Source organism: Cervus canadensis, chromosome 31 (genome assembly GCF_019320065.1).
Source record: "Cervus canadensis isolate Bull #8, Minnesota chromosome 31, ASM1932006v1, whole genome shotgun sequence".
NCBI lineage: Eukaryota > Metazoa > Chordata > Mammalia > Artiodactyla > Cervidae > Cervus > Cervus canadensis.
The window spans coordinates 36,615,999-36,643,003 of NC_057416.1; the positions used below are offsets into that span (position 1 = coordinate 36,615,999).

The following is a 27,005-nucleotide window of genomic DNA, read 5'->3' on the forward strand; positions in this document are numbered from 1 at the left end:
ACGCTCTGTCTGAAAAGGTCAACAAATAAAAAGCCATTTCATGCTCTTCTCTCAGTTCGTCCCCCACCTCCTCCCCGCACTGTGTCCACAAGTCTGTTCTCTCTGTCTGCGTCTCCACCTCCGCCCTGCAGATGAGTCCATCACTCTCATCTTTCTAGATTCCATATATACGCGTTAGTATATGATATTTGTCTTTCTCTTTCTGACTTCTTTCACTAAACTAGGCTCTAGGTCCATCCACCTCATTAGGGCTGACTCAGATGTAGCTGAGTGATATTCCATTGTATATACCACAGTTTCTGGATCCAGTCTTCTGTTGATGGACGTCTAGGTTGCTTCCATGTCCTATCCATTGTAAACAGTGCTGCAAAGAGAATGGTATAGAAACATATATATTACCCTATGTAAACAGATAGTGAGTGGGAATTTGCTATGTGACAGGAAGCTCAGCCTGGTACTCTGTGACAACTACGGGTGGGATGGGCTGGGAGGTGGAAAGGGGGTTCAGAAGGGAGGGGATGTGTGTTTACCTGTGGCTGCTTGGTGTTGATGTATGGCAGAAGCCATCACAACATTGTAAAGCACTTATCCTCCAATAAAAAAAAAAAATCCCAAAAAATGAATAAAAGAAGTAAGAGTGGGCAAAAAAGAAGCCACTTCAGTGCAATTCTATATGTGCTACAAAGAAGGCGATGTGCCGTGGAAGAACAGTTCACTGGGCCTCAGGAAGAGCAGAGATCATGGAAACATTCACAAAGGAAGTGATGTCTAGCCCTTCACCGAAAAGACACGTAGAGGTTAGTGGCGTGAAGGATTCAGGCAGGGAGGAACGTGTATGGATGCCCAGATGTCAGAGACCACGGCGCATCCGGGGAGCTGCAGGTGCCCCAGAGGCCATGCTTGGGAGTTGAGCTTTTCTCTTGGAGCAGTGTGGGAGTATCCAGGGGTTTTTAATGGGGTGTGACACAATCAGATGTACATTTTAGAACGATCAGTCTGGTTCTAGGATGGGGTGTGGGTTGGGGGCAGTGTCGGAGTCATAGAGACCAGAGTAGCGTGAACTATGGTAGGAGTCGCGGGAAGGGGGAAGCACAGACTGGGCTGTTCAGTTCCTGGTGCTGAAATCAGCGGTCTGACACAGTTATGGATGTGCAGATCAGGAGCTGGGAGGGGGTCTGGAGAGTCCTCCAGAAAAATTCACGTGAGGGAGGTGATGTCACTCAGAGCATGGAAAGTGGGGAGAACAGTGGGACACAGACCTTTCGTGTGTGCCTGCAAGAGGGGGACTGTGAGAGGGGCCAGGCAGTGTGACCGGACCCGAGGGGACAGTGGGGGGCGGCGGGAGGAGAGAGAGACGGGATGGGGGGCGGGGGAGGGCTGCCCAGACCTCAGGGCCTGGAGTGGCACTCCGGGCTGGAAAGAGGTAACCTAAGGTAGGGATTGGAAAGTCATTCTGGAATCCAGGGACGAGGAAGTTCCAGTGGAGTGGCGGGCTTGGAAGCCAGAGGGGGTGAGTGAGGACACGGGTGGAGAGCATGCAGACAGCTGCTTCTAGGAGGGTCTTCCCTGATCACCCCTCCATGCCCCCATGATACCCCCCTTCCTGTGACCTGCACATCCTGGATCCCCAGGGTCTCTTCTCTTGCAAGTTAAATAGATCCGTTTCTTTCCTTCTTTCCCCTAGACAGCTCCTGACGTGGTCCCGAGCCCTTGTCTTGTTTCTCCAGCTTACACACGACCTGCCAGCCTCATGACCGCCTCCTTCCCTTTCTGGCCCCTCCCCTCCCCCTACTCATCATGTTTGCCTCTGACTTTCGAGCAAAAAGGAAACCCACAGAAAATTGCAGTAGTGTCATCAGAACCGTTTACAAAACATCATATTGGGAGGATTGAGAAACCAACTTGGTGTCCACCCCCCAAAAGAGCTTGGCCTTACAGTGATAGAGGTTTTATGCAATGAATGGCAAGGGACACAGGAACAACCCAGTGTATGGGTGAGCTGGAGAAAACATCGGGGGAAAAGGGGAAAAGCTGTGTGCATAACGGACTGCGGTTTCTAGAACTTCTCTTCGGCAGAGCCCAGTGCAGCGTCTGTGGTGAAGCAAGTGGTCCTGTCTGTTTTCCAGCTGAGCAGAAACGCACTCCTGTCCGTGTTTGGTTATGGTGCTCACAGTGCCCCTGAGACCAGGCTTGGGAAGTGTATTACCCGATGGAGAGCTATTTATTTTTATTGAAATATGAAGTGTTCACAGCAGAGGAGTCTAATATCATTTTAATATAACAGCTCATATATGCTTTGAAATTTTAAAATTGCTGTGGATTGATGACAAAATGATGAAATTTTGGGTGGGGAAGATCCATCGCTTGTCAACATACAGGTATCAGCTTTCTGCCGCCCTGTTATCCAGGACTGAGTCATCTGCCGGTCACATGCTGAGATGCGTCTTTGCTGTCACACAGCTTCAGAAGGTCTCTGTGGGTTTCAGTCAAGGGCTCTGTGTCTGACCCCCCTAGGTCTGTCCTTTTCTTGCAAGTCTTTTTTGGTAAGCTTTATGATGGTATTTTTGTTACCGGTCTGGTTGTGACAAAAGTGAACTATGTTTTCCTTAAAATAAATCATCAGGTGATTGATGGAATGGTGAAGAGAGAGGGGTGTGGGTGGCTGGTGAGTGCGTGGCTCTGAAATTCTTGACCATGGTATCCTCTCCAGCAGGCTCTGAAGAATGCTCTTTTTTAAAAAAGAAAAAGTGTTTCTTTCTTTGGCGGCCTCGGGTCTTGGCGGTGGCCCGTGGGGTCTTCGTTGCCTCGTGTGGGATCTTTTGTTGCGGTGCTTGGACTCTCTTTTCAGTGCCCAGACTCAGTACTTGTGACTCGTGGACTTAGTTGCTCTGTGACATGTGGGATCTTAGTTCCCCAGCCAAGGATTGAACCTGTGTGTCTTCTTTTATTGCAAGGCAGATTGTTAACCTCTGGACCACCAGGAAAGTCCCTAGAGAATATTCTGATGTCTTTTATCTCTAGAGTCTAGAAAACAGATATTCAGACCAGAATATATTTGCCTTTGGCATCTCTTTCAAATGTAAAAACAATTTCAGTTAGCTAAAAATTTAGTTTCCTGTCTTGGTATACTGGGAACTCTTGGTTCTTGATGCAAAATCTTCCATGGTTTCCTTGGATTTCTTGAGAGAGAGAGATTCGTTTCACTTGCATGTAAGCATTTTGGATTGGGAAGGGAGTTGTTTGTTGCAGTGTTTGAAGTACAGATGGCAAGTGCAGAGTGAGCCTGGGCCAGGCAGAAGGAAGCTTTGAAGACCAGGCCCCCAGACTGATAGCAGGTGCTAGGAGCTGGCCGACTCTGACCGGGACCCCGATAGCAAAGAGCTGTCCTGGGTGCCCAGGGCACATTCATTTAGTTATTTATTTATTTATTTTATGGTGGAACTGCTGGCTCTGTGCCCTGTCACACCCTGCAGGGCCATCTGGACCCCTCTCTCATTCTCTGAAACAATGGAAAGTGCGTGAAACAGAAGTTAACTAGGTTTTGCGGCGTTACGTGATCATATCTGAGTTTTTGTTAGTTATGAGTCAGATGAATGACCCATTTCAGCCAAGCAATGTGGCCACTATATAAGGCATATTTCAAACGTAATCAGAATGTTTTAGGACTGTCTAGTCATAAAAAGACATTGCAATTGGAATCTGGAGTTCAAGACACACAGGCTGTGCTCCGAAGGCTTGTTTAAAAGCACGTTCGGAGAGTCTGGCAAACAGAAGCTAGTTTATCCTATCAGTTGGCTCATGCCCACACGAAGAGGAGCTGCAGTGTTCTGTGCCCTTTCCCAAGCCACTCGAGTGTGAGACGGGTCCAGAACGCAAACCTCTCCTCTCGTTTGCTCCCTGGGCGCCTAGGCGGTGCCTTTCTCTCCCTGTCTCCCTCCCCTCCTCCCTCCCTTCCTTGCAGTAAATATTATACCCACACCAGTCATGTGAAAGTCAGGGCAGGAAACACGTATTCGACACTGACTTGGTCTCTAGGGCTCTGCACTCAGCGTTGGTGGGTGGGTGATGATGGGCACACATCACACCGTCATAGACAGTGCCAAGTGCGGGAACCAAGAGGAAACCCTGGTCACTGTGTTAGTTAGAAATATTCAAGGAGTAAGGATGGACTTCCCTGGTAACTCAACTGGTAAAGAATTCGCCTGCAATGCAGGACACCCCAGTTCGATCCCTGGGTCAGGAAGATCCCCTGGAGAAGGGATAGGCTACCCACTCCAGCATTCTTGGGTTTCCCTGGTGGCTCAGCTGGTAAAGAACCTGCCTGGAATGCGGAGACCTGGGTTCAGTCACTGGGTTGGGACAGATTCCCCTGGAGAAGGGAATGGCTACCCACTCCAGCATTCTGGCCTGGAGAATTCCACAGACTGTATAGTCCGTGGGGTCACAGAGTCAGACATGACTGAGCAGCTTTCACCTTCAAGGAGTAAGGAAGGTGCTGAGATGTTTCTTCTTTTTAAAAATGTTAAAACCTTTTAAGTTTCTTCAGATACTGAGTCAGAGAATCCTGTATGCTTTTCCAAAGGGCTGTATTGTTGTTTAGTCGCCAAGTCTCATCCAAGTCTTCTGCGACCCCGTGGACTGTAGCCCACCACGCTCCTCTGTCCAAGGGGTTTCCCAGGCAAGAATCCCAGAGTGTGTTGCCATTTTTTTCTCCAGGGAATCTTCCTGACCCAGGGATCAAACCTGCATCTCCTGCATTGCGGGCTGATTCGTAACCTCTGAGCCACTTGGAAAGCCCTTTCAAAGGGCTAGTCGTAGCTGTCTGCTCTAATTCTCTCCCAGCCTCAGTTGTGTGATCATTAACAGGCAGATCCTCACTTCCTGGTTCACTCACCTGGTTTGTCCTAGAAATGTCCTGTGTGTCCCTGAAGTCAGAGACCTGACTGAGAGAGCATCCCAAGTGCTTCCAGCCCCACCGTGTCTGTGAGCAGCCCTCCTTGTGTCCCCTGCGGACAGGTCCAGTCCTCTGCTGGGGCCCACATGTCCTCATCGGCGCAACGTGGAGACGGTGCAGTGTCCGCCGAACCGAGCAAACCAACATGAACAAATACAGTCCTTTGACTTTCAGTTGCTTATTTCCTAATTCTTCTTACAGAAATAGAAGACACTTTTCTGACTTTAAAATCGCTTATCTAACATGAGAAAATTAGTTGAAATGATCCTTGAAGCTCCTTTCAGTCTTAACATTCTATGAAGAAGTGACTTTCAGATATCTGGTTAGAGTGATGGGCTGAAACATGCCTTCGTTTGATTTCCCGTTACGCCTTCCTTCCAGATTTGTGGGAACACAGCGTGCTCCATGGTAAAAGAAAAATGAAGCTGAATAATTTTTAGAATGACATCTAACCAGGAATATACAGAATTTTTTTAAAGATAATCATCAAATTATGAAAAATGTTTGTAATGCCTTTTTAAAAATTAAGAATTAATACACAGCTTAGGATCCAGTTTAATTACTGACGTTTTTATTAAATCCTCATAGGCTCTCAAGAATGTCTTCACTTCTCTCACAACTGTATTCTCTCAGTGGAAATCAAGGCTATTTCACCTTTATTTTAAATTGTTTTAATGAGGTAGTACACTTGTGCCTTATCCTCTGTAAACTGGAATCTGAGCATTTTTAAATTCACATTGGTGAGTAGCAGTTGACGTTTGGTCACTTTCCAAGTTGGACTTTATACTCACCTGAGGGTACAGATTTTCAGACTTGACGCCAGCCTATTGTTTGTACACATGTAGATGCTCTTTGCGTTAGTGTGTTATGATCCAACTTCACATGACATTTAATTAACAAGCTTCTTAAGAGAAAGGATAAAGCTTTTCGTTTCATGCTTTAAATGCATTTTAAATAAACAGCATTGTGAAATCACATGCTTGGTGCTCATCAGGGTGGTAGAGAGCTCCAGTGAGTCATCCTGGATAAAAGACGTGGATTGCAGTGAACACAGGGGAGAGTAATGTGTTCTGGGGCATCATTTCCACCCTTCATTTGTTTGAGAAAATAGCTAGTAATTATTAGGTGTCATAGAGCATTTTCCTTTTTTATAGAAAATTTCTTGATTGAATTTATCTTGCTCTCTTTTCTCATTTAGTTTGCATAGCCAAGAGTCTTAGGTTTGAAATGGTTTGATTATGATAATTTTTCCTTTATTTCTTCTTTCCCAATACCATCATTAAACACCATCTTCAACTTTAAGCCGTGAAAAGTAAAGATGTCAGAATGAGCTCTGCAGAATAAAGTCTCTTCTTTTTATTCAGTTGTCAGCTCTAACTTTTCCAGTCTACCCTGCATTTTCATTTTGTATGGACTTGGAGCTACATTCTCTAGTAGGAATTCAGAATGCCAAATGTATTTTGTTTGTATTTTGTGCTTTTTTTTAAATGATAAAATGATATTACCATTAACTAAAAGAGTGGAAGCCCATGTTAGACTTAAAATTCCTAGACTTTGGTTTCATCCTCATTAAATAGAGCTTATCTTCCGTTTCTGTCCTGTACAGTATTTTCCTTCCAGTATTAGAGACCTTAGGGTTTAGGAAACTGCCTGAGAATAGGCTCCTCTTCAGAAACCATGGTGTGGTTCTCCCAAGTTGATAATTACTGTTCGCTTCTAATTACAGCGGTAATAAATGTTCATTTAAAACTCTTAGCACTTTTAGAGTGTTCCAGGAACATCATCCTTTAAGCTTGGTTTTAAGCTTGAAGAATGAGGTCAGAGAGAATATGCTCCAGGAATATGTATAGTTGCTCCAAAGGTCCAAGTCACCCAGTGCTAATGGCTGAGGGTTGGTCGTTCTTTTCCTATTCATCCGCAGCAGTATGTCAGGCATTGTGATATAGATAGGACCTGCGCTGCCAAGAGTGGAGTTTAACCCTGAAGACCGCAAGTTTGAGCTGTGCAGTTTCCGTTGTTGGCGGATTTTTCAGCCAGGAGCAGTACGTACTGCGTGATTCATGGGAGACTGAATTCGCTAACACAGAACCATGGACACAGAGGGGCGGAAGATGGGAAGGACCTGCATAAACGGGAGGCAGATGATAAGTCCTGTGTGGATTTTCCGCTCCCCCTGCTACGCAACGTTCCAGGGTCGCCTGCAGTTGTGGTCATTCCAGGGGGCGCCTCCAGGACGAGAAAGGACAAAGGCCAGCGGCGGAGCGGATGCTTGGTGGACATGCCGGCGAGGAGGTGCCGGAGCCATGGTCAGAGAGGGGGAGAGGTACCGGAGAGAAGTGGGAGGGGAAGCCGTGAAGAATTTCAGGAGAACTGCTGACTTCCTTGGTTGCTGTGAGTTGAAAGCTGTAAAGACTCTATTAAATTTTGCAGTCAGGAGGTCATTGCTGACCTTTGCTAGAGCAGATTCAGGGAAGTGTGGAAATGGACTCCAGGCTCCAGTGGGTTAAAGCGTAAACTGGAAATTAATGTATAAAAATAGTTCATGTGGACTCCTGACTAGTTGTATATAAAGGAAAAAGAGAGGTGATGGCTAGAGGAGGAAGTGATATTCAGGAGGGACTATTATCTTACAAATATAAGAGAGACCCTGAGGGTGTTTATAGGCTGTGGGGAGGAAGCCCATAGACAAACAAGGATTTAAAATATAGTGGAATTCATTTGAACCAGTCCTAATGAGATGGATGAAGCTGGAGCCCATTATACAGAGTGAAGTAAGCCAGAAAGATAAAGAACATTACAGCATACTAACACATATATATGGAATTTAGAAAGGTGATAACGATAACCCTATATGCAAAACAGAAAAAGAGACACAGAAATACAGAACAGACTTTTGAACTTTGTGGGAGAATGTGAGGGTGGGATATTTAAAAAGAATAGCATGTATACTATCTATGGTGAAACAGATCACCAGCCCAGGTGGGATGCATGAGACAAGTGCTCCGGCCTGGTGCACTGGGAAGACCCAGAGGAATCGGGTGGAGAGGGAGGTGGGAGGGGGGATCGTGATTGGGAATACATGTAAATCCATGGCTGATTCATATCAATGTATGACAAAACCCACTGGAAAAAAAAATAAAAAAAATATATATATAGTGGAAAGATAATAACCAGGGAAATAAGATCCTAGGAGGGGTTTGGTGGAGGTTGATCTGGAGTACGGATCAACCCTAAGCGTGACTCCTCTGTGTAAAGAGGAAAGACAATAAAGGTGGTTACAAATGTGCGTTTACAGGGTATGTAAGCAGAAAGTTTGATACTCACAAGTTTGTCCTTATAAAATACAAGTTCAAGCTATATGCTACTAAAAATTATTATTAGGAGCTATATCAAGTAACATCTAAGTGCTTACTATCCACTTTGAACATTATTAAAGTTTAAAAACAAGATCTCATGGAATTTCATCCTACAGCTCTATGAAGAAGATATCGCTCCTTCTCAAAGAAAATGAAACTTAATGAGTGAATTAATTAATCTAAGATCATGGAAACGTTGAAGAAGTGGGTCCAGCTCCAGGCACCTACCTGTGCTCTTAACCTCCGGTGTGGTGGGACAGGCGTCCTGAAGAGAAGAGGGGGACCTTGGGCAGAGCGGAGCAGAGAGGTTACCGTGGACGGAAAAGCCTTGGCTGTGGGCACTGGGTGTGGTTACTGTTGACGTCAGTTCTTAATCTCCGAGGCTTAATAAAATAGCGTTGTGGCGATCTTAGAGTAGTGATTTTGTCACTTGGTGTTATAAGCTGTGTGATTTTCCTGTTGGTATGAACTGAGTGTCTTAGGCTCTTCCCCGTGGCCTCAGCGCTCTCAGGGACATCAGCAGCCGTCTCTCTCTGACTCGCTTTGAACTGATGGCAAGAGTACCTCTGGATGCTTGGTTTGTGCTGGGGCCACGGGGAAGGGAGGAGGAGATGTGGGAGAGGATAACGGTTTTTTTGAAAATTTGTAAAATGAAACTGTGATAATAGAATAGACCAAGTCTTCCTTTTGCTACTAAAAGGCTTTTGCTACTAATTAGAAGGTGAGGAGTATGTGTTCTTTATAGAAGAAGTGCACGTTTATAGCATCTTGTTTGATATTATAAAATATGGGAAGAGGAGAGAGGAATTTAATAGTAAAAACTGTCTCCTATAAAGGTTTGTAATGTCTACTATACTTCCATTGGTTTTCAGGTCTTTTTTATTCTTATGAACCCATGGAAATGACTCGATATAATAATAATAGAACAATAATAATATCACATTTTCCTACTAGTTGGGATTTTTTTTTTTTTTTAAGTTATGTTTAGGGGGAAGCTATACAAAAAGAACCTTTGTAAGTTCTATGAATTGTGTCTGGATCATGCTCGAAGATAAAATTGGATCTATCCATGACACCCTCCTTTTTAATGTAATTTTACTCATTTTTCAAATTTATGACAATAGAACTAATCTTTCTCCTGACTTAAGATTAAGCTGATTTTTCCTTTTTTCTTTCAGAGTACAGCTGGAGAAATTATTTCATTTTACTGTTCATTTTTTCCTTCATATTATTAGCCTCAAAAGAAAGTAGAAGGAAAACGTGGAGTCTTTAGAGCAGACAGTGGCCCGGTTTTCACCGTCAGTTCACTTCTGATGGGTGTCCATTTGTCTCTGAAACAAAATCGCCCTATGAGACCTCGCTTCATTTCAAATCACTGTAAAACATGTATGATAGATATTTTATCATTGACCTTCCTTAGCTCTTTAATTATTATATATCAGCTTTTGCAAAAGTGAGCCTTTGGTATAATGTGTATTTTCTCATTCTGAGAATGCTTTTCAAAGCACGGGATGTTTGGTGACATTAATGAAGTAGCATGGAGTTGTTTTTACCTGCCATTCACTTCAGTTTTTTCATGCACCTTCATGGACTTTCCAAACTTTTTCTTGCAGTTAATCGGTTTTAAAAAGAGAAGAGAAGATGAAGTCTGAACATGTCTTTGCTTTCTTCATGTCTGCCTACAGGACGAATATAAGCCAGAGAAGGCCCTGTCAGAGGAGGACCTGAAAAACGCCGTGAGCGTGCACCACGCGCTGGCGTCCCAGGCCACCGACTATGAGAAGAAGCCCAACGTGCTCAAGCTGAAGACGGCTGACTGGAGGGTCTTGCTTTTTCAAGCCCAGTAGGTTTCATTGGTTGGTTTGGTTTGCAGTTTTAGTTTGCAGAGCACCACTTTACACCAAGAAAGAGAATCGGGATCTACAGGGCACACTTGCTGAGTCAAAGTCATTAACTGGCTACAATAGAGAGACAACGATCTAAGGAAACTAGACTAAGAAATGGAAACCCTGGGGCAAGCTTTCTGTTTCCTTGGAGCCGCCCTGTGACCAGCCCCTTACCAGCTCCGGAATGTAACATCCTCATAAAGAAGACCAGGGGTTTAGTGCAAGTCCCGTCACACAGTGAGTGAGGAGGCCGGGGCTCAGGTCCCGACCGTCGCCTAACCCGTTGTCATGGCCCGCGGTTTAACCTCTGTGAGCCTCAGCGTGTCCCTAGCACACGTCTCACAGGGTGCTGTGACAGGCACATGAGATCAGGTATGCCCAGAGCCTCGACACAGTGCCTGGCGCACAGAGGCCTTGCAATAAGTGTGGATTTCATTTCCTTTTCTCTCTCTCCTCACTCCTTCTGAGCTCTAAGAGTGTGTGATTAAACTAGAAGGAAAAGATAAAATCATACTGTGGGCATGGAAGCAGGGTGGGTTGCCTATGTAGTAAGGAGTCCATGACAGCCTTCAGATGAGGGCTGGAACACTTCACGTGGAGAATTCTGGATTTGTGATGTGAGAAGCTTTGGATTTTTAGAACTGAGCCTCTAAAACAGGCAGTTTAGTCGCAGACATCGCATCGGTTTCCATGGCAGGCGCTGTTAATTACTCACGGCGTGCCTTTGACAGCCTGAGCTTGACTTCAGAACCACTCTCAACCCAGCCCTGCCAGGTGACCGCATTTGGCACTGGCATGACGTTTGACGTCAAGATAGTAAACATGGGTGTCTGCGTGCTTGTTGATGAAAACAGTGGAAGATGAGAAAGGGGAATGAGAGCAAGAACAGGTTCTCTGGCAGTCTGTGGATGCTGAGCTTGCAAAGGTGTAAAACTGCTGACATCCGGTGAGGAGGAAGTTGTGAGGAAACCCCAGTTACACAGGATATTTTTAGTGTGGGAGTAAGACAGTTAACACCCAAGGGAACCACTGCCAGATGCATAATTACGGCTATTAGTCATGAAAGTCCTTCAAATTATTCTGTTCCCCAGCATTATTGTTTTTAAATGTCTCAAAGTGCCGGATATGATAACTCAGGAGATCCGGTTACTCCAAATATAACTGATGCAGAACTGAGTCCGATGAAAGAGAAGCGTGTGGGTCACAGTGAGGGAGACCCCCGGTGTGCTGTCAGCTCAGCGTGATTGTTTCAGGGAATCGTGCAGAAAGGGGTTTTTAGATGGGCTGACTTTTTGTCCATCTTTGTATTGATTGTATAGCTGGCGGGTATCTCACCTAGTTCGGATCTGTTTCTTCCATTCGTTCCCGAGTTCACAAGCGCTGTCAGCGCCGGGCTCCACAAACATGACGTACAAGTTCACGGTGTGACGCTGACCTCAGGAGATTTCCACACCCTCTCAGGTGGATATGTTTGTGTCCTATCGCGCTGCACCTCACAACTTCTAAGTTCACAGTGACGGTTAGTGAATTTGCAGAATCGGGCAACCCTGTCCAGCTTGAGAACACTTCCATCACCCTACAGAGACTGAGCCCCTGTACCGTTCTTACCCCTGGCCCGGACACCACTGGTCTCCTCTTGTACGCCCTTTTCTGGATTTTTCCATATACCTGCAGGCGTAGAGTATGTGGGCTTTTCTGTTACTCCGCATAAAGGTCTGGGGTTGTCCAGACCGTGGCCTGTCTCTGCTCTCCACACCTCTGCTGCTGGGAGATGATGCTCGTAAGGATACAGGCTTCACTGTGTTCATTCCTTCACTAGGTGGTGGACATTTAGAGTGTTTCTCCTTTTTGATGCTTAGAAATAATGCTCCTGTGAATATGCACATACAAATCTCTTAGTGCCTATGTGTTTTTATTTCTCTTGAGTAAGTATATACCTAGGAGTAGAATTGCTGATAAATTTAGAGTTAATTTTGCAAGAAATTGTCCATATTACTTTCCAAAGTGGGTGTGTATACCTCTTTATATTCCCTCTATCAGTTTATCCCTCAGTTGCATTTTAAAATCAAATTACGTGATTAGAACAGATGAGTTAATTTTAAAATTAATTTCGGACTAGCCTAGTATCAGCATCAAATAGAAAGTCAGGGGTTTAATGAATACTTACTGTGGGGTGATTTTGCTTTGTTTCCTCTATATCCTCGGGGGGCAGTCACAGTCCTACTCTGTGATGATCATAGGTTCCAGGGCCTTTCGTTGCCATGGCGAGTGCTGTGGAAAATGTTCCTCTCCAGTGAAGTTTTGCCAGGGATTATTCGTCCCAAGAAGAATGAATGATTTTATATGTCATTTTAGATCAATAGTGAGAAATGGGCGGGATGTCATGCACTTAGGTGTGGAAATACCCTGACATAAATGTTCCTGTGTCTCCTAGGAGTCCGGAGGAAATGCAGGGATGGATAAACAAGATTAACTGTGTCGCCGCTGTGTTTTCGGCACCACCGTTTCCAGCAGCCATTGGGTCTCAGAAGAAGTTTAGTCGCCCACTGCTGCCTGCCACCACAACAAAATTGTCTCAGGTAGGGCATTTTGGTCTTTACACTTTGTCATCTCACACTTTGTAAAGTAGTCTTACTGTTTGTATTTGAATAATGCCCCATATTCTGGGGGCAAGGATGCGACCTCGCCCCGAAGGGCCTTGTTGTCAAGGGGGCAGAATGCAGCATGCCCGTGGCCTCTACACTTTGTGTGGGGAGCAGACATGACGGACTTGAGATGGGGTGGACACACAATTTTGAATTCGTTTCTAAAATTAGTTCACTACTCAGTTACACCAGCCTCACTTTTATTTTTGGTTTTTTGTTTTGTTTTGTTTTTCCTAACAGTTCATATTTTTTAAATACCTGGCTAATGGTAGATGTCCTGCCTTGGAAACCAGCTTTTTATTCATTCATTCATTGAACTTTTCATTGTGTGATGCTGGAAGCATTCTCAGGGGCCCACTTTGACAGTGCGGTGAGGCAGGACCCTCCCCACCCTTGGGAGGACCTGAGTGGACCCGGGTGGTTTTCCTAGAGAACGCAGACAGAGCCTGCGAGAACTCTCTTTGGGGGTGTTCACTTGAGCTGCTCTCCTCTTACCAGGTCGATGTTTCTGCAGGTCACATTTTACGGCGCTCCTTTCCTGCTTCCGACTCTGTTCTAAGGACACTGCATGCAAGCCGTGTCTACCAGTTTTAAGCCTATCCGCAGGGCCGCTGTTCCCACTGACTCGTTAAGGGTTTTGGAAGCTACTCTGACGGCTTTGTGAATTTCGTATCGGTGCAATAATAGAGTTTCATCTGGCTATGATCAACCAGGTCTTGATATTAACTCGCTCCTCTACACAGCCGATATTGTGGTTATCAACAGAACGTTTATTAATAAGTACATATCATGTGCCTGTTGTACCTCAGAGACTATTTTTGGCTCTGGAAATAGAAAGACAAATGAAACCCAGGCAGTCTCCAGAATCCAATTGGTAAATATAAACAAGCAAGGAATTGTAACACAATTTGATCAGAGGCACATGTAGGCTAAGCCCAGAGGACCGTGCAGGCTCCGGACAGGGCCTGGCCTTGGGGGTGAGGGAGACGCTCACAGGCTGGGCGGCAGGAGGGGTGTGGGAAAGGGGGCCGCCCAGCAGAGTGAGGCCAGGAGGGAGAGGAGGCGGCGCTGATGTCGGAGCCACGCATACCTCATCGGGTGCGACTCGAGTACATGGTGTTGTGAAAGGCGGGAAACGTCCCTCTGTGGAGCTGTGTGTGAGTGCACACGCTAAGTCGCTTCAGCCGTGTGTCTGACTCTGCAGCACCATGGACTGCAGCCCGCCAGGCTCCTCTGTCCATGGTGGTCTCCAGGCGAGAACACTGGAGTGGGTTGCCATGCCCTCCTCCAGGGGATCTTCCCGACCCAGGGATCAAACCCCCACCTCTTTTTTTTTTAAATTAATTATTTTAACTGGAGGCTAATTACTTTACAATATTGTGGTGGTTTTTGCCATACATTGACATGAATCAGCCATGGGTGTACGTGTGTTCCGCATCCTGATCCCCCCTCCCTCCTCTCTCCCCATCCCATCCCGCTGGGTCATCCCAGTGCACCAGCCCCGAGCACCCTGTCTCATGCATCCAACCTGGACTGGAGATCTGTTTCACATATGATAATATACATGTTTCAATGCTATTCTCTCAAATCATCCCGCCCTCGCCTTCTCCCATGGAGTCCAAAGTCTGTTCTATACATCTGTGTCTCTTTTGCTGTCTCTCATATAGGGTCATCGTTACTATCTTTCTAAATTCCATATACATGCGTTTATGTACTGTATTGGTGTTTTTCTTTCTGACTTACTTCACTCTGTGTAAACCCCCACCTCTTGCGTCTCCTGCACTGTAGGCAGATTCTTCTACCTGCTGAGACACCAGGGAAGCCTCTGCATCTGGTGCTGCGCAAAGGCCAAATGATGAATGGTCTCATTTTGTCACGTGGAGGATTTTGGATGCCTCACCAGTCCCCAGCATCCTTAGGAAAGTAGTCTAAGCAGGGAATTAACATGATCAAATCTGTGCTTCCAAATTTTTTTTTTTTTTTTTACAATAGGAAGGAAGTATCAGAGGAGGAAACTACTATAAGCAAGAGGCGCTTTCAATAGAAAGAGGAAAAATGAGTGAGTTAAAGAGGAGATGGACAGAAGTGGGAGGGTTTGGGACCTCCTGAGGGTCCCGTTTGCTCCGTGAAGTGAGGAACAGGGCTGTCCTTGGGCGTGGGCTCTGGGTACTGTGGTGTCCCCTCTAGTTTTGGGCAACCCCTCATCTCCTGCTTCTCTCTTGATGCTTCTTTCCAGAGTCCTTTCCTGTGTCCTTTCTCTGTTTTTTCCTCCAGATGTTGCAAGGAGTGCTGAGAAGCAAAGCCAAACAGATACTTGAGGAAAAATAGTTTTTAAGTTAGTCAAGGAAAACACAGGGAGAAGGTTAGGCCAAGAGAAGGGGGAAAAGATCAGGTACAAACAAGACAAAAAAGATCTCCGGTGACGTGGCAGGAGGTGCCTGGCTCCTGCGGTGAGAGCAGCATCAGGGGTGCTGGTTGGAGCGGCCACGGTGGGCACCCTCGGGGGGATGAAGGTAGTGAGGATGTGGAGGAGGGATGTGTGGGGTCCTGCCCAAGTGCATGGAGACAGGCTGGCGAGGGAGCAGAGGAGACGTAGTGTCAGGAGAGACTCTTGTTTCTGTAAATTCGTCATGTTTATTGACATGGTTTGGTTGATGCTCCCCACGTAAGCACTGCTATTGCTGTCTAGCTCATGGACTAACTACCAAAAAGACTGTTAGAAATAGGAAGGACCAAACAGCTCACTTTACAAGGCAAAATGGCATTTAATTTTCAAGGATAATAAATACTCTAAGAGAAAAGGAAGGCTTTACTGCTTATTGGCCAAACTTCTTCATCCACCCAACTAAAATACGAGCTCTCAAACCAAATGCATTTCCCCACTTTAATTTTGGCTACTTAATATAAACAGTAAGCCACATTACACAAGGTTCAGTTCAGTTCAGTTCAGTCGCTCAGTCATGTCCGATTCTTTGCCACCCCATGGACTGCAGCACGCCAGGCCTCCATGTCTATCACCTACTCCCGGAGCTTACTCAAACTCATGTCTATTGAGTCAGTGATGCCATCCAACAATCTCGTCCTGTCGTCCCCTTCTCCTGCCTTCAATCTTTCCCAGCATCAGGGTCTTTTCAAATCAGTCAGTTCTTCACATCAGGTGGCCAAAGTATTGGAGTTCAAGCTTCAGCATCAGTCCTTCCAATGAATATTCAAGACTGATTTCCTTTAGGATGGACTGGTTGGATCTCCTTGCAGTCCAAGGGACTCTCAAGAGTCTTTTCCAACACCACAGTTCAAAAGCATCAATTCTTTGGCACTCAGTTTTCTTTATATTATTATATTACACAAGGTAAGAAGAGAGAAAAACAGCTGAACAACCTGAGGCAAAAATACTTTCAAAACTTGAGTTTTATTTTATTAATTTCACTAGGAGTTTTCCAGTTGGTCTTTCTCGCCATTACTCCTATGAAAGATCTGGGGTAAAAGGTGATCTGAAGTTAAAGAGGAACATTAGTAACTTTAGAGCAACATGAGAGCTTTTCCTTGCTCTTTCCTCACTGTGGAGCCGACGTTTCTATTTATTTTCTACTTGGAAAAATGTGAGTGAGTGAGTGAGTGAGCGAGTGAGTGAAAGTCGGTCAGTCATGTCTGACTCTTTGCCACCCCATGGACTGTAGCTCACCAGGCTCCTCTATCCATGGAGATTCCCCAGGCAAGAATACTGGAGTGGGTGCCTGTTCCCTTCTCCAGGGGACCTTCCCAACCCAGAGATCACACCTAGTTCTCCCACATTGCAGGTGGATTCTTTACCCTCTGAGCACCAGGGGGAAATGTGCTTCTGCCCTATTTGTGTATGGGCTATACATTGGTGGGGATTCCCAGGCGGCTCTAGTGGTAAAGAACCCGCCTGCCAGTGCAGGAGACACAAGAGACGCAGGTTCCATCCCTGGGTCAGGAAGTTTCCACGGAGGGCATGGCAACCCACTCCAGTGTCCTTGCCTGGAGAATCCCATGGACAGAGGAGCCTAGTGGGCTACAGTCCATGGCGTCTCAAAGAATCCGACACAACTAAAGTGACTATGTATGTACATACACTGACAAGTCACTTACATGTGAAAATGAGTGTGTTTATTTGTGTATTTTTACCACAAGACCCCACCACCTTTGTCATGGCAGAGTCTATCATTTTAAACAAATGCCCTACATTGGAATTTAAAATGAAATGCATAACATTTTTGATATTTTTCCTCATTTTGAACACAGAAGTGTAAAAAAATGCATATGTAATGTGATCAAAATGGCGAGTTCACAATTTTAAACAAGCAAGTAGTGACCATCCAGCAAGAAGCATCCTCTGTGTCACATAAGATGACCAAATCCTTTCAGCAGTTTAATTTCTTTGTTAAAAAAAAAAAAATACGATTATGCCGCCCCCCTCTTCCCCCACCACCACCCAGACAAGTGAGTTACTGAGACTTTGTGGGCCTCAGTTTTCCTTCTGGAAAATGAGGAGATTGTCTAGAATGTTTTTTAAGATTCTTTCTATCACTAGCTCTGTATATTCTTTGCCCAGGTCATCGTGTTTGTTTATTACCTATGGAAAATGTGCCTTGCCCTGAGAGTAATAGGAGAATTGGAAACAAATGTGTGGAAGCCAGCTCGTGATAAAGAGCAGGTTAGAGAGGGGGAGGGCCTGGTGTGCAGACCGTCTGCTCCAGGTGCCTGGGCCCCTTCGGCTTTGCTGAATCACCGTCACCCTCGGCAAACCCGGGGGGCCTGTCTGGATGCCCCGCAGGCCTCCGCGCCTTCAAGGCGGGGCTCCCCCTTCACCCCGGGCGGGTTCTCGGTCTCAGCCCTGCCGCCCTGGGCCCTGAGTGGTGCGTTGTTGTGGATCGCAGGGTCTGAGCAATATTCACAGCCTCCTCTGCCCACTCGATGCCAGCATCACCCCGCTTTGTGACAACCAGGACTGGTTCTGAGCACTGCCCGGCGCCCTGCGGGGCCGCGGCCCCAGCCGTCTGCAGCCTCCACTTCGGCCAGGCCGTCTTCCCCTCCTCCACAGCCTGCTGCCCCTCCCGGACACGCCAGACCACTTGGATAATTTCAGTTTACAAAACAGACATATACCACGGTAAGAGCCCTGCTGGAAAAAAAAAAGTTAACCAGTGTTAGGGAAAAACGAACTATTCAATCAGAAGATTGTTTGGTGCTTTTGAAGACACTGTTCATCACACTGTCATTTGCAAGCTTCTCTTTAATTTATTCTTGTCTCCTCTCCAAAGCATATTAGCCACCGTTCCTGAAATTGATGACTGTCAGTGCGGCGTGGCTCTTTCGGAGCAGCTACGCTGTGTGGGAGGAGTCGCCTTCTTGTCGTTGCTTTTGCGGCCGTGGTGCCAGAGCCCATTTCTCTTCCTGTCGCAGGTGGAGAGACTGGTGTGAAAAGGTTTTAAGTTTTGCTTATCCTTCTGTGTAGCACTCCAGACTTAGGACTTCGTGGCTGGCCATCTTTAGGATCTATCAGGTGCCCATTTCTACTCATCAAGTAGTCATTTTCAAACATTAATGCGCATAAGAATTTACCTGGGGACTTCTCTAAAAGGCGCCTTTCTCATCTCCACCCACTCCTCCAGCGATCAGCTCTGGAGCGGGGTCCCCAGGAATGTGTGTGTTTCTAAGACCCACCGTGGTCCAGCCACCTGCCCTGCAGATCAGAGATCCTGCCTCCCACTCTCTCCTGCCTCCTGCAGGGGTCATCTCCTCCACCGCCTCGTCCTGTTTCCCTCTGGCTCCCAGCCATGGTCCAGTCGGAGGCTGACTCTGGATGACCACCGAGCGCTCCTCCACGGGCCAGGCCTTGCGTTAGCACAGATCACAGATAGGAGAGTGCTGTGTTTGCTTCCAGCCTCGTGTTAGCCTGTGGTCTGACCGCGGGGCAGCCGTGCCGAGGCCCGGGGGAGGGGGTGGTGCTGGTTCACAGACTGGCCTGCGTGAGGACAGCCAGGGGAGGCCAAAGACAGGGGCAGCCATGGCGGGCTGCTCGGGGCGGGTTTAATGTGCAGGGGAGCTTACTGACCAGCCTGCAGTGGCCGATAGACAGGCCGATCCTACACCTGCCTCCAGAATGCTGAAGTTTATGAGGAGCCTTGACTGGATTCAGTCATTTATCCAGATGGTCCCAGCACCACCTGCTGTCTCAAGGCCACACCCCGGGGCAGCTCCTAGCGTGGGGAAGGCGAGGAGGAGGCACATCCCGAGGTCGGGGGCTGGGTGAGGAGTCCCCAGTGGCCCAGCCGCAGCTCCAGGGACCTCCTGCACATCAGTCATGAGAAGCAGGGACCCCCAAGGACAGCATCCTTCTCCAGGCGGGTCCCTTGCTGGCCAGAGCCCGCCTGCCCAGCCACTCGGGGTCACGCTCTCAGCCAGCCACTCGTTCTTCCTAACCATCTTTCTGTCCAGCCCATGTCCCTCAGTCCAGACTCTGCTCATCTCAACCTCTGGTGTCCTGATTTTTTGGATCCTTTGCCTTGTCAGCACTAAATATTTGAGTAGGTATCCTTCAATATATGTATTGAATCCTTTTAATAAAATATATTGTCAATATAACATAAGAAGTGCTGAACATCATTAGTCATTAGGGGAATACAAATCAGAATCATGAGATGCCATTAGGATGGCTATACATTTTTAAAATTTTGTATGAAAAGTAATGTAGTGGTGAGGTTACAGAGAAATTGCAACTCTCATATATTGCTGCTAGGAACGTAAAACATTTTGGTGGTTTATCAAATGATTAAATATAGAGTTAACGACGTGTTTAGCAGCAATTTCACTCCTACTTTGTTAACAGGAGAATGAAAACGTGGACTCACATAAAAACTTTTACACAACTGTTCACAGTAGTATTATTCATAACAACCTAAGGTGGACATGGTCACCAGCTGATGCTTGGATTAATGAGATGTTACATAGTCACACAACAGGGCTTGATTCAGCCGTTAAAGAATGAAACCCTGACACTCCCCAGTGTGATGAGCCTTGGGAACCTTGCTACGTGAAAAGCCAGTCACAAAAAGAGCGTGTCACATGATTCCATTCCAAAAGGTTCCTTTTAGGGGAACTAAAATATCATAAAATTAAATGTGATGGTTTCACAGCCCTGGGAATATATTTAAGAGCTCTAAATTGTACATTTCAAATGGGAGATTTGTGTGGTAAAATGTGAATTATGCCTCAATGCTGATTTTAAAGCTTTCTCCCCAGTGGGTCACCTTGCCTGGGGCACAGACACCCGGCTTTGGAGAGCTCTGGCAGCCTGTTCCTAGAACCAGATGAGGTCCTTCTTGTCCAACTCTTGTTTCTCTCCAACCCATCCTGCACACTGCTAGCTAAAATAGGATTCCTTCAGCGTCATGTAACCACAACTGGCTCACTATCACCAACAAGACACAGTCTAGACTCCTTGGCATGAACTTGGACTACAGTGGTCCACACCTTTTCAGAGTAGGCAGCTTTCATATTCATTTATTAGAGAGTTGTACGTAACATATGGGTGGGCTTCCCTTGTGACTCAGTAGTAAAGAATCCACCTGCCAGGAGGTGCAGTTTTGATCCCTGTGTCAGAAAGATCCCCTAGAGTAGGAGATGGCAACCCATTCCAGTATTCTTGCCTGGAAATGCCGTGGTTAGAGGAGCCTGGCAGGGTACAGTCCATGGGTTCCCAAAGTCTGATACAACTTAAGGACTAAAACAGCAACAGTGTAACATATACTAAGTGCTCAATCAGACAATTAGGTTATTATGCTGAAGCTCAGTAAACACTCCTTAAGGTCTTTAAAACTGTCTAAAAATGAAACAGTGAAACAAAATCTTTCCATGGGGCTTTCAGCAGCAGCCCCTGCGGCTGTGAAGGCAGGTGTTCAGTCTTGATTCCTGCAGCTCAGGTTTGCTGAAGCTGCGGTATTTAGCGATTTGAATCGTTAATTGCCAGGCAGATTTCTGGAAATGCCATTATCTCCTAAATCATGTCTACTTTAAAACAGTACAAGCAAACGGTCTGACGTCTCCCTCTCTACCTTCCCCCGTAAAAAAAAAAAAAAAAAAAAAGTCCACTTATTCAGCTCCTGCTTCCTAAGGGGTCCAAATGTCAGGTGCCATGCAAGGTGTGTGGACATTGTAAAAAGAGCTAAGACTCATCTTTGGCTCCTAGGTGCTGGATGTTGGTCAGGTGACTTCTACAAGCCAGAACCATGCCTCTTGCTGTCCCCCTGCCCAGCACCATACTAGACCCCCACGAGCTGAGAGAAGGGGAAATGAGCTCGCTCTGCATTCAGAGAGCTTATAATCAGTAAGGAAGATAAAATTTATAGAGATTCGGGTATATTTTGTTAATAAGCATGTGGTGTGGACGTTTAGGGCTTCTCCAGTGGTTCAGTGGTAAAGACTCTGCCTGCAATGCAGGACCCATAGGAGACACAGGTTCGATCCCTGGGTCAGGAAGATCCCCTGGAGGAGGGCATGGCAACCCACTGCAGTATTCTTGCCTGGGGAATATCTATGGACGGAGGAGCCTGGCAGGTCACAGTCTGTGGGGTCACAAAGAGTTGGACATGACTGAAGGGACTTAGCACGCACACACATGGACATTTAAATGCTATGGATACAGAAGTGGGAGAGGCTGTGACATCTGGGGATCCTGGCTTTGAATGGAAGTTGGAGAGAGGATCTGGGTTAACACCTGGGTGTCTGGGAGCCGCAGGAGAGAAGGCAGACGAGGACGGATGAGTTTACCAACAGCCTTGACGGCTGAGGTCAGCGCTGATCCAGGAGGGAGCAGACGGTTTTGAAGCTCATGGTTTCAGCAGCTCTCTGGGTTTTTAACAGCTGTCTGGAGGCTCAGAGTTGGGAGAAGGGGCTGCTGCTCCTCTGCATTTACTTCTGGGGCCTCCAGCAAGACTATCTTTTTGGATCTCCATGGCCTCCAAGAGGAGGAGGTTAGAAGGGTGATGAAGGCCAGGGTCTCTTTCACTGTTGAATTCCTGGGATTGTGTATTCCATAGTGAGAAAAGTACTGAGTACAATGCAGGAGACGCAAGAGATGCAGATTCGATTCCTGGGTCGGGAAGATCCCCTGGAGGAGGGCATGGCAACCCACTCCCGTATCCTTGCCTGGAGAAGCCCATGGACAGGAGTCTGGCAGGCTACAGTTTATGGGGTCACTGAATCAGATAGGACTGAGCGCATGTGCATGCACACGCGTGTGCACGCACAAACACAGTGCCTGTCGCCTAGTAGGTGTGCAGGGGGACAGCTGTGTCCACCTCAATCGTCCCTCCCTCCCTGAGCCTTGTGCTTGGTATAAAAGGATGCGGAGCTGACTTGGGCCTGGCTGGCGGCAGAACCGTCCAGCTGAGCCTCGAAGGGGAGGCTTTGGCCCTGCCTCAGCCCTGGACTCACTGCAAGGTCGTGAGCAGCTAGCTCATCTGTGCCCATTGCCTCATCAACTAAGAAATGCTCTTCACGAGATTAGAGTTTGGTGTTTTAAAGGAAAATATGAAATTTTCTTCAGAGTCAAAATACTATATAAGTAGGGAAAAATTCAATATTAAATGACATCGTTTGAAACTTGCCTTTTGGATAAAATTTCATTGTATGTGCAATCAAAGGTACTACCAATGTACGTCTGTTGACAGATAACAGCAGTTTTTCCTGCATCCTGTATTTACTGCCGATATTTAAGTTGTGACTTCCTAATATGAACAGTTTCAGCAGGTACCTGCCTTTTGCTGTCTGTTCCTTTTCGTTGAACCTTGTCTGGTGCATTTCTACCGTCTGTGAAACCCCTTTCACTCGTGTTGTCCTATGAGAGTGGGCTGCCCGCTCCCCTGATGGATTGTGAGGACAAAGTTAAAAGGGGGAAGACAGGGAGGTCCCTGCTGGTGCGTCTTCCCTGTGGATGTTACAGATATAACCGTCCACGTGGGGCCGGGGACACACTGCATCTTGTGCTGTTACCTTCCCACTTCTCTGGTTTTACATCCGTTTTTATCAGGAAAATCTGTGTGACTCCTCTGTTGTAGGATTCTAACCTTGGGGTAATTTGCATAGTCTGTACCGATCTAAGCCCATAAGAGGCGCTTGGAATTTTTATTTCATTAGTCAAAATAGATTTAAGAAGTATGGTTTTCTTTTCTGCTCTTCCCTTGACTTTAATGACCTTGACATTTTTAAAGATTACAGGCCATTTATTTTATAGAATGTCTCAATACGGGTTTGACTGATAGTTCCTCTTGATTCTATCTAGGTTTTGCATCATTGGCAAGAAATGTGATTTTTAAAATATTTTTATTTTGAGATTATTTCCTTGATTCTTCATGAAGTCAGTGAGGTTGGAATAAAGCACTGCACATTGAATTTTGACATTTTTTTGACTGGAAATAAATTATACACAGCTTCCCTTGTAGCTCAGTCAGTAAAGAATCTGTGTGTAATACCGGAGACCCGGGTTCAATTCTTAGGTTGGGAAGATCCCCTGGAGTAGGAAATGGCAACCCATGGCAAACCAGTATTCTTGCCTGGAGAATCCCATGGGCAGAGGAGCCAGGGGGTCGCAAAGAGTCGGACTTGACTTAGCAACTAGACCACCACCACCACCCAAACCATACACTGTAAGCTATAAACTATAAATCACCATACTTCACAAATCTGGACTCAGTAGAAAAATGGGTCCAATATTTCAGCAGCCAAATCACAGAAGAGGAAGTCCTGTAAACATATGAAAGTGTGCGTCCTTACTTGTAATCAGGAAAACGTAAATTCAAATCATTTTATACCCATGAAATTAGCAACAATTTGCAAGTTTGATGTCACATCAAGTTTTGGCAAGGGTGTAGAACAATGGGAATCTTCAAGCCTACTGTGGAAATGTAAGCTGATGGAAACACTTGAAAAAATTTAGCGTTATATTAAAGATGTGCATTTTCTAAAACCCAGAAACTTCACCTCTTGGTGATCACAGATTTCAGAGACACTGTTGATTTGGTTTCAGACCATTGCAATAAAATAAATATCTCAATAAAGCAGGCCACACACTTTTTTGGTTTCTCGGTGCATATAATGGTTATGTTACACTATACCCCAGCCTACGAAGTGTGTAGCAGTATTGTGTCTAGAAAAACAATGTATCTACCTTAATGAAGAAATGTTTTATTGCTCAGTGTTAACCATCATCATCCGAGCCTTCCATGAAGTTGTAGTGGTATCAGCAAGGATCACTGATCTCAGACCACGGTAACGAAGTAATTATAGTGAACAGGTCTGAAATATCTTGAGAGGTACCAAATGTGGCAGAGTGACCCACAGTGAGCAGTGTTAGAGAGACGGCATCATTAGACTTGCTCCACCCAGGGTTTCCACAAACCTTCAGCTTGAAAAAAAACATGACCTGCGAAGTACAATAAAGCGAGATGTGCCTGTATGCTATAGGCAAACCTTGCTCATATTCACTGGGCAACATCTATAAGGATGTAGCATTATTTATAACAACCCAGAGAAACTGGAAAACAAGTTAAATGTGCTTCAGTAAAATTTGTAGTCGAGGGACGTCAGAACCTGTACTGTTTGGGAGGGAAAAGCCTAGGTTACTACAGTTTTCAGAATAACAGCTTTCAGAAAGTTATTCTTGATGGCACTGCTTGTCTCAGAAAGGAGAAAAATATTTGGGTAGGCCTTCACCCACAGGGACAGACAGGATGGCCCTGCGGAGGTCATGGCTTGGAGAAGTCCAATCGCACCGCCCTTAGCACGGGTGCTGGGTGCCTTGCCTGTTGGGAGTCTCTCTCAGGAGAGCAGGGGCCTGGCTGGGGAAGCTGGCCTTGGCCCTTGGATACCATTTTTCAAAGTAAGAAATGAAATACTTCCTACCCTGTCATTAAACAAGGATGTCACAGTCATCAGCCCTCCAAGGTGAGCCTCAGGATACTCGGGAAAGAGAAGACTAGCGGCAACCTAACAGCCATCAGGCTACAGCCACTCCCTACGGGGAGCCCAAGGTTAGCTCAGGATGTGAAAAGCACAGGATCCTGGCCCAGGATAGCTGAGATGCATATGAAAGAAATGATGTCAGGGAGTGGAGACGCTCGGTGGCATCTTCCCATACCTAGAAAAGCCCTAAATTCCTCAACTTGGGGTATCTGGTTTCCTTTAACAGTAATCTTTTGATGCTAAGACTACCTGCCCTTTGTTGCAAAACTTCTTTATGACCTGACTCCTCCCCTCACCTCCTCAGAGCAGTTCTCTGAGGGTCACTTGAGATCCTGTCTCTTGAGCGCGGAGTCCTAAAAATTCTCACCGAATGAAAGGTAACTCTCAACTTTTAGGTTGTGACTATCTTTTTCAGTGGAAGAAGGTGCACGTGGACCCTGGCTGAGAAAGCTGGTGGGATGCTGGATGAGTGGAAGTCATTCATGATGAGGGGGCTTTTAAAATTGCACTGCAGCTATTTACTGATTTCATTTTCTCGATGCTCAATGGCATAATGCTCCCCTGCAGGAGGAGCAGCTGAAATCCCACGAGACCAAGCTGAGGCAGATCACCACGGAGCTGGCGGAGCACCGATCCTACCCGCCGGACAAGAAGGTTAAAGCCAAGGAGGTGGATGAGTACAAGCTCAAAGACCACTATCTGGAGTTTGAGGTGTGTTGAACCTAAATGTCACAATGCCTGTTACCTGAGCTATCTTAGGATGTTTCCAGGAGGCAGGTTTTTGTTGTTGTTGTTGTTTTTTTATAGCTGCCTTATCTGTGGGCAGCGCACCTTGACCCTCCCTCTCCTGGGGCTCCGGGCGGGGTCTCAGTCACAGTGGCCCCTCATGCTCATGGTTCTATTTAAGCATCAAAGAATAACTGTCAGTATTTATGCTTAAAAGCAAATCGCCTGCTGGTTGGAATAGCATGTGCTGGCTGCGAGACCAAAAAGCAACAGTTGATGGACATGCCGGGGTGGGCAGCCGCTTTCTCTATTTCTGCATCTCTTCCAGCAGAGTCTGAGTCAGAAAAAGTACCGCGGAGGAAACGAGCTGCAGGGTGCCGAGGCGCGTCTCCCGCAGGCGCTCTGGCTGCTAGGCAACAGAGACAGCTCTCCTCTGCCTCTCCTGCCCTTCACACGGAGGCTGGTAAACCAAGTCCGGCACATCCAGTACTCTAGCACGTGTGGCCACTAAACGGAATGGGGAGGATCCGTACAATCTGGAAAGACAGAAAATCTAAACGCGAGTTGAAAGTGCTGTGAACAGTAAATGTTACCTTTGCCTAAGGGGCTTCCCAGGCAGCGCTAGTGGTAAAGAACCCGCCTGCCCATGCAGGAGACATAAGAGACACAGTTTCAATCCCTGAGTAGGGAAGATCCCCTGGAGGAGGGCATGGCAACCCACTCCAGTATTCTTGCCTGGAGCATCCCCATGGATAGAGGAGCCTGGCGGGCTTTAGTCCACGGGATCACACAGACATGACGGAAGTGACTTAGCATGTACGCACCTTCAGATACATTGTCTCCCCAGTGAGTGTCAGGGTTGTGTTTTAACTGTGACTACCGCATCAGCTGCCACTTGAAGACACTGAAAGGATCCTTGATTTTAAGTACATGGGCTTAGTCCAAACTAAAGAACAATTATCTTTTAATTTTTATATAATTTTTTTTCTGTGGAGTGTGTTGAATCTGTCTTTAGCTATTCTTCTGTTTTGTAGATCTGGTCCATTCTTATTCACCTTCTTTCCCATCTTACAATCCTGTTTCTTCCTTGGGCTTAAATCACAGCATCATCCGAGCACCCTCACCCTGACCCACCGCCCCCAGACCTAATCAGACCCCAGACCCCAGAGCCCAGCACCCTCTCTGCTGCCTCTCCTGACCCTGCTCGCCCCCAGCTCTGCCTTTAGGCCCCCTCTGCCCAGGACCCAGGTTTTTTCACCTGTCTCCTGAACCCGGCAGCGCTTCTGTCTTCAGCTCATCCTACACACTCCTGAGAGTGTTCAAAGGCATGCTTCTGTCAACAGCTGCCCTGGGTTTTCCCCTTCACCTCCCCCAACAATTTACCTTCAGATAAAGTCCAGTCCTTAATCTGAGAGGATTTGGGTTCCTTCTGTCTGTCCACAGCACAGGTCTTCCC

The 27,005-nt window shown here is 46.5% G+C and overlaps 1 protein-coding gene across 14 annotated transcripts in view; it reads left to right on the plus strand.

Annotated features, from left to right (window-relative positions):
- Positions 1–27,005, plus strand: part of PSD3 (pleckstrin and Sec7 domain containing 3) — a 573,880-nt gene that overhangs the window by 519,380 nt on the left and 27,495 nt on the right. For all 14 annotated transcript variants that reach the window (XM_043454541.1, XM_043454542.1, XM_043454545.1 and 11 more), the window contains 3 exons: positions 9,996–10,153; positions 12,631–12,775; positions 25,391–25,534. In XM_043454541.1, coding sequence (XP_043310476.1) covers positions 9,996–10,153; positions 12,631–12,775; positions 25,391–25,534 — 447 coding nt within the window. The remainder of the gene's footprint in view (positions 1–9,995; positions 10,154–12,630; positions 12,776–25,390; positions 25,535–27,005) is intronic.